General features: G+C 46.1%; 1 protein-coding gene across 1 annotated transcript in view; it reads left to right on the top strand.

Moving 5' to 3' along the window:
• THBS4 (thrombospondin 4) overlaps positions 1-13,132 on the top strand; it is a 274,521-nt gene extending 261,389 nt beyond the window's left edge. The window contains exons 21-22 of the mRNA XM_069627401.1: positions 1,947-2,086; positions 12,954-13,132. Of these exons, the coding sequence (XP_069483502.1) occupies positions 1,947-2,086; positions 12,954-13,015 (202 nt within the window). The 3' untranslated portion in view covers positions 13,016-13,132. The remainder of the gene's footprint in view (positions 1-1,946; positions 2,087-12,953) is intronic.
• The last annotated feature ends 216 nt before the right edge of the window (positions 13,133-13,348 follow it).

The following is a 13,348-nucleotide window of genomic DNA, read 5'->3' as shown; positions in this document are numbered from 1 at the left end:
CCCTAACGCTGCTCTGTAGAGTTTGGCCCTGAGTGTGAGTGTGAACACGAACAGCACACTGTGCAAGACCCATCGGCTCACAGCACTGTCAGAAATATATATCTTCTCCCATCAGGAACATGAACTGCTGGGAGGAATCTCTGACATTCAAACAATTACTATATCCATAAAAGTACAATAGACACTCATTAGAGGATTGAGGTGTGTTTGCCTGTGGTTGCCTGCTTACACTTATTACCAGATAGCCAGTATGGTTCATCTTTGTTCGGCATCAGTAAAGTGTTATTTTGCCTTCTCTGTTCCCCACATTCGATAGAGACTTCTTTGATATTTTAGGGGCAATATTGCACCCTCTAGATCCCCATCCATCTCCACCGTCCCCGAGGCGGCTTCCTAGATACACCTTATTGTGGAACCAACTCTGTGGGTATCATGTGCAGCTTGCATTCAAACTCATATTTTGAAAGAGGGATGACTGGTTATCAGGTAAGGTCGGGCTACATAAGGCTACTGGGATTCACAATCGAGCCCTTGCCTGGAATTAATCCTAACTGGCAGCTCACCAATTCTCTGTCTCCTAGAGCAACAACACCTCTCAGCTCACTCCTTGAACAGTTGGTGTTCCACAAGACTGTGCCTTGGGTCCCTCCTCTGTACACTCCACACTTCTGCTCTTGGGGCACTAATCTCCCACTTTGGGTTCTCGTACCAACACTTCGTAGACAGCACCCACATCTTGTTCTCTATTCCTGAGCTCTCCTATAATTGCTCTATCAAACGTTCCAGCTGTCTCTCTGCCATTAAATATTGGATGGCTTTGCACGGTCTGATGTTAAACTCAGAGGTGCTCTTCTTCGCTACCAAATACCCTGTCATTTCTTCCCCTACCCTCTCACCTCTTCCCCTGCCTATCCAGTTGTCATCTGACACACGCCCCTACTCTTTTTCATCTAGAAACCTCTGCATCATCTATGACCCCTCTCATAACTGCTCTACTCTCATCTCCAAAACTACAACGGCAGTTCTCCTCAACTTACTAAATATTAGGAAGATCTGGCCCCTCCTTCCTTTCAACACCGCCAAGAATCTCTTAACCACTCTTGTTTTCTCTAAACTGGACTACTGTGCCAGCATGCTCTCTTGTCTCCCTAACTATTCTTTCTGTCTTCTCGGCAAGATCATTAACTTCACTAGAGGGCTCTCTTTGAACCCCCTCACTTCACATCTACTTCCTGGAACCATCACCAGGCTGGATGGCTGACGATGCAAAACAGGGCAGGTTTACATTTCTTCTCCTGGTTCACAAATCTATACACGGTAAGGCACCACCGTATCTATCCTCCTCTATCCATCTCTATGAGCCTTCTCATAATCTCCGCTCTGCCTCCTCGACTACCCTTGTGGCACCTTGCCCTATCTGTGCTTCCTCTCGTTTCCACTGTTTCTCTCTTCTTGTTCCACTTACATAGAATTCTCTTCCCCCGGACATCTGAGAAACAGTCCATACCGATTTGTTCAAAACCAAAACTAAAAGCCTACTTTCTCTCCTCCGAATTACCCTCTTAACCTACCTCTCATCTGCCTTGTAGCTAAAATGCTTTCCTCGCCTCTAAACTGCCTCAGTGCCTCACTTTTCTCTGCCTCCATACTTCATCCATCATGATCACATCCCTAAAACAGCCAGCCGTACCCCCTACTGCCCTTAAAAATGTCTGGCGCTTAAGAAAGAAGCTTATTTTGGAAGCAATTTGCTATGTGAGAGTTGTTTTATACTTGTGTCTTAATTGATTTTATTTTTATATTTGCATTATTTATAGTAGGATTGGAATATGATATCTGTGCTTTCATGGCTTTAAGGCAAAATAAAGATTTACTACTGCTACTAAATCTGTTCATGGATAGAATGGCAAGAACTAATGATCACTGTTCCATTTTGTTTTCTGAAGGGTGCGATTCTATGAAGGTCCGGACCTGGTGGCAGACTCTGGGGTGACAGTGGACACAACCATGCGTGGAGGAAGACTTGGTGTTTTCTGCTTCTCCCAAGAGAACATTATCTGGTCCAACTTGAAATATCGCTGCACTGGTAAGCTCTTCTTTATGTATATCTAAGATCCCAACACTTAAACGTGTCACTTTAGTGAGAACAATACTATTAAAAGTAAAACAGAAAATAGCATTGGCACAACACATGGTAATGGGATTAAGAGCTCAGAAATCAACTTTAGTTCAAGCTGGGAGAAGACCACTGTTAGGGGGGCTGCAACTCCTCTAAAACAGTCCAGCGGGGCGATCATGATGTAATGTCATCTCGTCTCCCTCTTGTGCATCAGAGGGTGGAGGCTCAACTGCATACTCCTCGTCCTCGGCCAGCTGCTACAGATGCTGCAGTGGTGCTTTCACAATGACATGGAGGCAGATGCCCCTGTTCTTTGGGGAATCTACTGAGTCACTTGCAATCCAAACGGCGTTCACGTGGGCTTGATCTGGATGCATTGGTCTATATATACATATGACCCCCCATCCTCATTTCACCACCTACGTGTACATCACTGTGCAGCTTCTAGAAGCTCACCCAGACCTCCAAAACACCCACTGAAAATCGTTACAATACACGTTTATCCGTATGACTATGTTTGGACGAAGTCAACCAACCAGAAAAGAACTATGGGCCTGCACATAGCCTGGCAGCGAGTCGGTTTGTACTAGTTGATGCCGCCAATGCCTGCAGATAGTTTCCTCATCCCTGTGGCCCAGCCTATTCTTTGTGTGCCAGCAGGTGCATGGTTTGAACCAGCATTTACTAGTTGGGGTTCTTGTCCTGGGTCACCTGCTACCCCAATGCCCGCCGGCGGAGACTAAATGGCTAATCCATGATAAATGCTCTTCAGGAGATGTAAACATTGAATAATATTTTAGTGGGGTCAGTGTAGCTTATTCTTCACCGTCAGGGGGTCACATTTGAAACAAGGAGAACTTGGCACAGCAGAGTTCTGGTTCTGCATGGGTTACACCTGCGTAAACATGTGAAGTAGGTTGGTCTGAAGTATTAATCCTTTTAGCAATGCATCCACAGGTACCTACTGACTTTCTTTAGACCCTGTTATGAGGCCTCTATTGCTGGTAAAGGCCCAGACAACAGAACTTTGTGGTTAGCAACCTTTGGACACATCTCCAGAAAAAGTCGTACCAGATCCTTACAGATGAATTTTAAGAGCGCGCACCTCTGCAGAGGAGGTGAATTGGACCCAAGATAGATCCCATTATAAGTGCGCTGGGTCCCACTTAGTACCTGCCTAAACAGCCCTTTAGATGTGGACTATCTAGCCTCCCCTGAACTGTCTGGCTACTCTGCCCGTGTCCTCGGTCTTCCACGTGGCACTTGCCCCACTTGTTGTATGCACTTACATTTCCCCTAGCCCATGCGCTGCACTTCCCCTGCACCCCATCCCTTAAGCGTAGCTTTTTGCTCTCCTCTTTGCTTCCCTCCCTTGCACTTTACTGATCCGAATGTTGCCAAAGCCTATGACGAATCACATGTCCATTGCTTTTCCATTTTGTTTGGAGGCGCTACGAAGCCAACGTGCTAGCAGGTGGCCACTCGTAAAATCTTGATAAATACATAAACACCCAGTGCTGATTACCCTTAGGCGAATCACTGAAATATAGACCGGTAAATCATTGAGTCTTCGATTGATCAGCCTCAGGAAAATCCCTAAAAAACAGTTTTATCCTCCAACCAACAAGATTCACGCATCTATGCATCTATTCCACATGTCTCTTGTTTATTTTATTTCTATCTTATAGCTTATAAAGCAGACCTATCTTGAAAGCAAGAAAGCAGCAGAGCACTTAAGAATGGGAGGTGGCCAGCATTGGGCGGAGCATTTTATACAGCAGTGCAGTTCTGTTGGAAGAGGGAGGGCAGGATGTGTATTGCATTTGACAGGTATTGTTGAAAGTGCTGTGTTTTGCAGAACTGTAGGGTGTTGTGAGCATTTTGAGCCACGCCCAGGATTGAGTTCCAGAGGGTCAGGGCATGGCAAGAGAAGCACTGCTTGCAAGTCTTCTCTTTACGGACTAGCATAGGCTCCAACTTTTTGATAGTTTTGCTATGTGACTTGCGAGAACCTCCAGAGGTGTGGAGTTGAGCCGCCAAGAATATGGTTGCTCCATTCCAGAATTCTTTGTAGGAGATACATGCAGTTTGAATATGATCCTGGTGGGGGGAGAGAGCCTCTGAAGCTTGTGCAGTGCAGGAGAACAACAGTGAATTTGCGGGGGCCTGTAATGAGGCGGGCTGCGGCATGGTAGGCTGCCTTGAGTGGGGCCATGTTTATAGCAGGAGCCCAGTAAGGAGGGTGCTTCCCCATCAATGTGTTAGATCATCAGTGCTTGGACTACCGTTTGAAAGTCATGAATGGTTTGAACTTGCAGAGTGTGGAGACCTATGGCCATGCAGTTTGCATTTTTTTTGGCTATGTACCTTTGTAAGGAAATGCTACTGTAAACTATGAAGCGCAGGGATTTAACTGAGTTTGACAGCAGTGGGGTGAATCCTCCCAGGCGCATGTTGTCCAGCCATTGATGCAGAGGTTGTTGTTTGTGTGGGGACCGATGAGGATGAATTTGGTCTTGCTGGAGTTCAGTTTGAGATAGGCTTTTAAAATCATGTCTGGATGGTAGCCAGGCCTTTACAGAGGTGAGTGGTGTCCTGGGGCCACCTACCTGAAGGTACAGCCGAGTGTCATCAGCAAACTGGCCGGCGGCTATGATGGGGTCTTTTGGGAGAGTTCTCCAATGGTTCTATATATAGATTGCAAATGATTGGGAACCTTGCAGGACCCCTCATGTGAGTGGGAGCTGGTTGGATCTGAATCAGCCCATCCGTATGGCCTGGTCTCTGCCATATTGGTTAGACGTGAACCATGTTACGACATTTTCTGAGATGTTCATTCTGTTGATGAGGAAGCAGAGGAGTGTTAGGTGGTCAACTATGTTGAAGGTAGCGGAGAGGTGTAAGAGGCATGAATCCCTGTATCTGTGATTCGCAGTGCATCATCCACCACTTGGATGATGGTAGTGTTGGAGCTGCTTTTGGGGTGGAAACCTGACTGGTAATCATGGATGACGACATGCTGGTTGATTGTGGCAAGTAGTTGGGTTGCAACTATTTTCTCGATAAGCTTCCCAATACACAGGAAGATGGTGATGTGTCTGTAGTTGGCTAGGTTCTCTGGGCCAAGCAATGGTTTTTTGAGAAGGGGGCATATGAAACCTGTCTTCAATGCATTTGGGGATGCATATTCGCTAAGGGAGTCATGCACAAGGCTGAGGAGTGCTTTGTGCACTGAGCCAGTGAGTTGTTTAATGAGAGAGGCCCGAAGGAAGTCATCCGTGTAAGTGGACGGTTTCAGTGGAGCAAGAGTGTCTGAGCGATCGTTAGGCGAGAGGTGGGTAATGTTGGTCCAGGGCAGGGCCCAGGGTGATGGAGAGCGGAGTGTCGTCTGGTTTTGAAGCGTCATTGAGACCTCTGATCTTATACATTTTGTTAATGAAGATTATTTTTCTTCATTATCAAAAATGTTTTGAATGAAGAAGGTGTTCATTCCGCTGCATTTTTGACTTGTGCAGTCTGACTACTTCGAATAAGGCTCGACTCCTGTTAGTAGCTGCCTCAAGTGGGGCCGTGCAGTGAACCTACTTAGCCTCGGAGATCATGTGTCTACATTTGTTGTGAATGGATCTGAGGCCCTTGTGCCACCGCTTTCCAAGACATCAGATCAAGGGTTTTTGCCAGCTGCGCTCCACTGCACTTCAGAACGTGATCTGAAGTTATAAATGTATATATGGTTTCATTGAGAAGAGTAGGGCACTGCTTAGTCCAGTGCTTGTGTGATCTCTCTGTTTCTTATCATCAACTGTAAACTAACGAATATTTCACCTTTTGTGTTTGGGAACCAGTTCATCTGCTCCCAGTGCACAAACACCTTTGAGACAGATCTTTTGATCCACAATTTGTGGCAAATGAGGTGCTTCTACTGGCTGGAAGGTTTACCAGATTGTCCAGTAACAGCCATCACCCGTGCCAAATTCTCATTACCTTTAACTGTGGTCCCTGCGTTCAGAAAGGGATAAAAGAGTGGCCTCTCTTTTACCTTGGGATGAAAGAATCATCCCACATCTGCACAATGACAAGCATAAAACCCACTGTTCTGGAATTAAGGAAAGTTGTCAACATGTTACTTAACTAATCTAATGTTCTCACCTTTTATTCTCCTTTAAGTGCTTTGGTGAGCAGCCTTAATAGAGATTTTATCACTTTAGACAAACACACCGATATAGTTAACCCTCAACATGAAACTCGTAAAGGCCTAAAGTCCTCAAATCTTGATTAGATCAGACCCTGAGCTTCTTGTCAGATGAATCCAGAAAGCAGTCCATCATTCTTCCAGAGTCAAATATCACTTCCAAGTCCTACAGAACGTTCTCTTCAATCTGCGGGAAAGTTGGTTCCGTTGTCGGCTAATAGTGCCAGTGATATTTTCTGCATGGAGGAAGGGGAAGGGGCAAAGCTGAGATGGTGTTGATTGCTGTCTTCTCTTGAGGCTGGCTATGGATAATTCCAAGCTGAGCTACACCACAGCATCTGCCCTATCGCGTTCCATGTTATGGGAGAAACGAAGTGGGATATACCCAGCACACACTGCACTGTCCAACATGCAGAGGAGCAAGCGCTAAGTCTTCCAGGAACCCTCCACACTCGGGGTCTCCCCAGAGGCTCAACTCAAAGTATTTTTGTATTTGTTATTGTTGTTGTATAGCTCAAACATTCACAGTATCCTGGCTCACTTCACATAATTGCAGGGAGTTCTAGAATTGTGAGTTGTGGATGAAAATGTGTGGAGGTGCATTCTCCTCAGCCCCCCCCACCATCTTTCCTTGAGGTACAAAGCATGTCAGTAATAAATTCCAACAATTATTTCATATTAGCAAAAAGACCCGCTCTCCGAACGGGTTCCATAGACATAACACTTATCAATTGTTGAAAATCAATAACCCTGGAAGTCGCTGTTCCGATTCGCTTATCGCTTGATGTGCTTTGCATCCTGAAGTAAACTGCACTGAGAATGGGTGTGTGTGGCTGGTTGACATACCCCAGAGCAGATGTTGCGGGTAGGCAAGAGTTGGTGTGCTGGTGCAAACTGGGGACTTCTGTGCTCTCTGCTCACCTGCTGCATCCTAGGGCCTTGAAACGTGGTTATGGGACCTCAAGTTTTGTTCCTCGTGTCGGGACCGGTCCTTCTACGACCACATTGATGTTTCGCCATTTTCAGGCGACCGTCTCATGTGTGAAGGTGCTGAAATCTTGATAAAGGGTTGGGATGTCCACATGTTCTGAAGCCAGTCATGTGAGGGGTGCTCTAACAGGTAACTATGCAGGATTTGGTGCATATTGGTGAAACGGTGTGGAATTGTATAAGTAACAATGCTTCGTGAAGCCACAAACAAATTTTGACTAGTGCTGAAATCTGGGGAACAGGGTGCGGTGTCCAAATGACACATAGACAGTATAGTACGAAGGGTCCCAACAGCTATACAGGTCTCTCAAATCTAGTTGGGCTTGTGTGTCCAGATTGCATGGTAAGATATTTAGTAAGTCCTAGCTGTGCCTCAAACTCATTCCTCAACCAGTACATGCCCCCCTGAACCTACATGGCTAGCTCACCGCGGTAAACCCGAGGGAGATATCCACTGTGCAGGACTCCCAGATCTAGATGTTTCTGGTATTGTGCTCCACTGCTTTACCTGATCCTCAGATCTAGCTGTGCTTGGTATCAGACAGTACTACTTCAACTGACCCTCAAATACAGCTGCTCAGCCCGATGCCCTGTTGCTCTCCTAGGCGTGGGCCTCCTCCCTACGGTACAAGACCCTCAAATCCAGCTGTGTTAGGTCCAGAACTCTGTCACCCTCCTAAGTGTAAGCCTTTCTCCCATTACACATGGCTCCTAATCTAACTGTGCTTTGTTCAGTACTCTTTTAATCCAGGAAACCCACCACTACCTAGCTTAATCAAGTCCCCTTCCACCAGACCGTTGAATACCCTAACCCTCCCTGACAGTGTACCCTTAGGAAACACAACCTATCCACCAACAGAAATGACAAACTGAGCTAGAAAGCACCCAACGTATCCAGAGAAGGAAATACCAAGATCACTGCGCCTGCACAACACAGCATAGAGGACCAACTACCCCACTATGCCTGGACCTTAAACTGAAAAATGGCCCGAGCCAGAAAAGGACAAAGAGAAAGAGAACAAGATCGTGCAACAAGAGACGCGAACACACAACACCGACTGAACCCAGAAGAAGCAGCCCCATTGGAAGGAAACACACCTCACGCAACCATAACCGGAACAAAATCTGTAAGAGAAAAATCCTTATACCTCACACCTTACCTCGCGACAACTGCAAAACACCGACGCCTCAACACGGAAACCCTGAGACATGCAAAGAATTTCCCAAAACACCCGGAAAAAAGGTGGGAGCACTCAACAAGAGAGTGGGAGGGCTCCAACCCCATCACCCCTTACATCACAAGAACAGAGGGGCACCATCGATTTCCACAACATCCCACACAATACGGCGAAGCCCTGACAACAAACAATGCTACCTCAGACCCAACAATCGGACTCAATGAAGAAGCCATCGCTGATCTTCATCCGAACAGCAGCACAGCAGAAACACCACGACTGATCAGCCCTGTTATCAACCTATTGGACCGATTCAATGAAGAAGCAGCCGTCGCCGTTCTTCATCCTACCAACACCAATGTGGAAACACCACGACCAGACAACTACAAACTTAAACAACGAATAACCACAAAACAAAATCACACCCAGAGAATCCACTGTAACTTAATAAACACAAGGTCAATGTCCAAACATTCAACGGAAATATACGACCTCCTATCAGAAGGAGGCATATACATCCTATTTGTAACCGAAACATGGCTAGACGACAACTACAAGATCACCCTCAACAACTGCCTGCCTGAAGACTTGAAATGCATCCAAGCAAACAGGAAATCCAAAAGAGGTAGGGGGACTAGTGATCATCCATAAGGAGCAACTGGCCATCAAATTGGAAGATCCACTAAACATCGATAAATGCGAATCCTTAATACTAAGGCTATCAATAAACCCCAAAACTAACCTGAAATTCATACTGATATACAGTCCACCAACCTACGATGCGACCTTCATAGACGCATTCACGGAAGCAATCACCATCCTAGCCATCAAGTACAATCATCTGATCATCCTCGGAGACTTCAACATCTGGTTCGACGAAGAAACCACAACCACACAGAAATCCTTTACCGCCCAACTAGCAGCCATGAACCTACAACAACGAGTCAAAGGAGCAACACACTCAGCAGGGCACACACTTGACACAATCTTCGCCAACAAGGATCTCATCACCACGGCACCCCCAATTCAAATACTCTGGAGCGACCACCTCATCATTCCATTCATAATCACAACGGCCTCACCAACAAAAAAGCAACAAGAAAAACCACTGATCATGATGAAAAGAAACTGGAGAACCATAAAAAACTCCAACCTAACCGAGCTCCTAGAACTCAGCAAACCACAATCATCAACCATGGAAGAAGTAGACCTAGCCAAAAAAGTTGCCCTGCTCCACACCTGGATTGCAACAACTCTAGACAACATCGCCAAAGAAAAGCCCTTCACCCCATCACGTAAGAAAACAACATCAAAATGGTTCACCCCACTACTCAACGCCATGAAAAGAAAAAAACAAAAACTAGAATCTGAATGGAGGACCAACAACAAATTGAAATTCCTGCAACAGATCCGCTCATATAAAAAGGAAATACAAAAAGCGTAGAGGAAACATTACGACAACCGAATCTTCAGAGCACCAAACGCACAAAAAGAACTCTTCAAAATCATAAACGAAATAAAAAACCCACCGGGCTGCAACAACACGCCAATTCCATCGACAAAACTTTGTGATGACCTAGGAGACCACTTCAAAAACAAAATAACCTCCATCCAACACACCATACAAAACAGACCAAGCAATCACAGCTCAAACCCCAGCGACACCGAGGAACACCCAAACAAGCTACGAAGCTTCCCAGAAATATCAGTTGAGGCTTTCGTCAAACTGGTAAACCAAAGCAACAAATCAGGCTATCCTGAAGACCCTTGCCCCCTGGACATATACAAAACAATTCTCAAACAAGGAACCCCCATGGAATACGACAGGAATCTCCTCAACCTCTCAATCTCAACAGGTAAAGTACCACAGGCCTTCAAATCAGCGTACATCAAGCCGCTACTCAAAGACACAACAGGAAACGTAGAGGACTTATCCAACTACAGACCCATCTCCAATATACCCTACATAGCCAAATTGCTAGAAACGTACATCTACAAAATAACCCAAGAATTCATAGAAGAGCACTGCCTACTAGACCAGGCACAAGTTGGCTTCAGACCAATGAGAGGAACAGAATCAGCTCTCCTCTCAATATGGGACAACCTAAAAACGAACACAGACTCGGACAACAGCACCGCCCTGATTCTCCTTGATCTGTCCACAGCTTTCGACACTGTCAACCACGACATCCTCATAAAGAGATTAGAAGGACTAGGGATAACAGACACCGGCCTACTATGGATAAAATCCTTCCTAACAAACAGAACCGAAACCGTATGGATGAAACCGTTTAAATCCAAACCTATAGACTCCACATGCGGAGTACCACAAGGATCATCCTTTTCGCCACTTCTATTCAATATCTACATGTACCTATTAATCAAACTCATCAAAAAACACGGCCTCACATGCTACAACTACGCTGACGATACTCAAATAATCTTCAACATACAAGACACCCGAGAAGAAAACACTACACTAGAGAATTGGCTTTGTGAGATATTCATCTGGATGAACCTCAACCACCTCCAAATCAACCCAGGCAAAACAAAGATAATGAGTGTTTCAAAAAAGGGAGGAGACATCAGCAACATCCCCTGGCCAAGAGAGCTAGGCACCACACCAGAACCATCATCAATTGTAAAAAGTCTAGGGGTCCTGATGGATAACAACCTCACTCTAGAGCCACAAGTAAACTCTCTACTTAAGAAATGTTTCTTCCGCCTGCGAGCAGCAAAAAGGATCCTACCGTTCCTGTCGTTCGCCAACAAAACACTTACCATCATCGCTCTGATCATGTCCAGAATAGACTACGCCCGAACGACTTCTAAAAAAACTACAAAGCCTACAAAATGCAGCAGGCAGACTCCTACTCAAGGTACCAAGAAGAGAACACATCACACCTGCGCTAAAAATACTACACTGGCTACCATTAAAACAGCGAATACAGTTCAAGTCCATGGTCATCAGGCACAGAGCAATACACAGACAAGGCGCAGAATTCCTAAGTGATAAACTATGCCTACATCAACCGACAAGAACACTGAGATCAAGCACCAACATCCGCCTGGAACAAAAACCGTATAACAGAAGAAAACTTGGAGGATCCTCTTTCTCTCACCAGGCACTGAAAACCTGGAATGACCTACCGAAGAATATACGGAACACAACAAACCACCTAGCATTCAGGAAACTCCTCAAATCATGGCTCTTCACAGCGTAACCACAACAGCGACGCACTACAATGGCCACCCCATCGGCCACTCTCAAATGGACAAACACTGAACCCAAAGAACCGAACAACCAACAGACCATACGATATCATGGGAAATAGCCACAAAGGAGGCCTCCAGGTACTGATCACATACTCGGACCCAGACGAAAGCCCAAATGACTCACCCACTCCCCCCGGACAAACCATATCCAAACCGGCAGACGCATTTAGATAGAAAGTTTGAGAGGAGTCCGCCACACGAGCCCAGCACCAAGGAGGAGAATAGACACCCAACCCACATTAATCAACCCGTCGGCATTAGAACACCTACAGAGCCGGCTAGAATAGAACGGCGAGGAGCAATCATAACACTTACAAAGCGCGTTGGAACAGCACAGGGAGAGCGCCCCGCACAAACCAAAACCCTGCCAGGCTTAGCCTTTTGCCCACCCCTATGAAATTGGGAGGATTGGCGAGTGCCAAACTCGGACAGATTTCTGAACTTCTGTTAATCTTCATACAACCGACTAACAAAAACTCAGCATTTCTGCAGACTTCTCACTCAAAATCTCACACAACCATCTCTCGCACAGCAACCCGCACGCACTTCACAACACCGCAACAACACATAAGCAACACCAACAGCACACGAGGACTGACATCGATCCAATACTCGCACCGAAGCTCAGCACCCGGTGTATACCGAGTTGAAGCTGCCAACAGAACACCACTCCTTTCACTATCCTACTCCCGCTTCACCCATCCCGCCTTCTCATTTGCAAATCCGTCAGAGCGCCTGGGGACCAACTCCTTTGGTGACGGTGCGCGGTACAAATACCTTTAACATTTAACATTTAACCCCTCAGAAGCTGGCTTGCACTGCGCCAATAGACAGTCTAGGTGCAGGCGCAGGAGTTGATGCATTTTACATAACTGCTTTCGATCAACTTTGCATGACAGAAATGTGCATAGAATGATTTTCCCTTTTATCAGCGTTTGTGTGACCATGAAACGAAGCACGCTATGGGCGACTCATTTGTCTTTAATTTCCATTCACCATTGGGCCTGAGTGCAAATTTACAGAATACGGCTCAAGCTTTTGTATACATGCTGTTGAATAGTACGTTCATTTATGAAACAAAGTGCGTATATTTGGTCTGCTCCCACGTGCAGTGGTCGACACGGAGCAGCCTGGCTAGCAAGGGTGCACGTGGGCGCGTTATCCAGCAGAGCCGTGACGTGCTGCGTTTTCTCATCCCCAGATACCATCCCCGAAGACTTCCAGGCGTTCCAAGCCCAGCAGTTCGGCAGTGAGAGCGAGTAAAGAAGCCGCGCCCGCCGCCGTGCACTCTACTTCAAAATGGGGCGGGATGTGTTCAAGTAAACCAGCATTGTACTCCGTCAGAATATACATGTAAAATAAATATTTTTTTTTACCGTGTTGCTGCTATCTTTCTATTTTTATTTGTATTCATGTCTACCAGATATCAGATATAAGACCTTCCTCCCGCGCCATAACCTCTAATCGGTGGGGCAGGCCCTACTGACCTTGATCGTACCAAGGAACCAATTGGAATACAACTGGCCTACAGCAAACTCTGGAGATTTCCCGGTGGGCCTCGCCACAATTTGCCTCTTTCATGTCGGGTTGCTGCTC

This window comes from Ambystoma mexicanum, chromosome 6p (genome assembly GCF_040938575.1).
Source record: "Ambystoma mexicanum isolate Mex_15411 chromosome 6p, UKY_AmexF1_1, whole genome shotgun sequence".
Taxonomy (NCBI): domain Eukaryota; kingdom Metazoa; phylum Chordata; class Amphibia; order Caudata; family Ambystomatidae; genus Ambystoma; species Ambystoma mexicanum.
The sequence above is the reverse complement of the archived record's forward strand: the minus strand, read 5'-3'. Positions and strand labels throughout refer to the sequence as shown.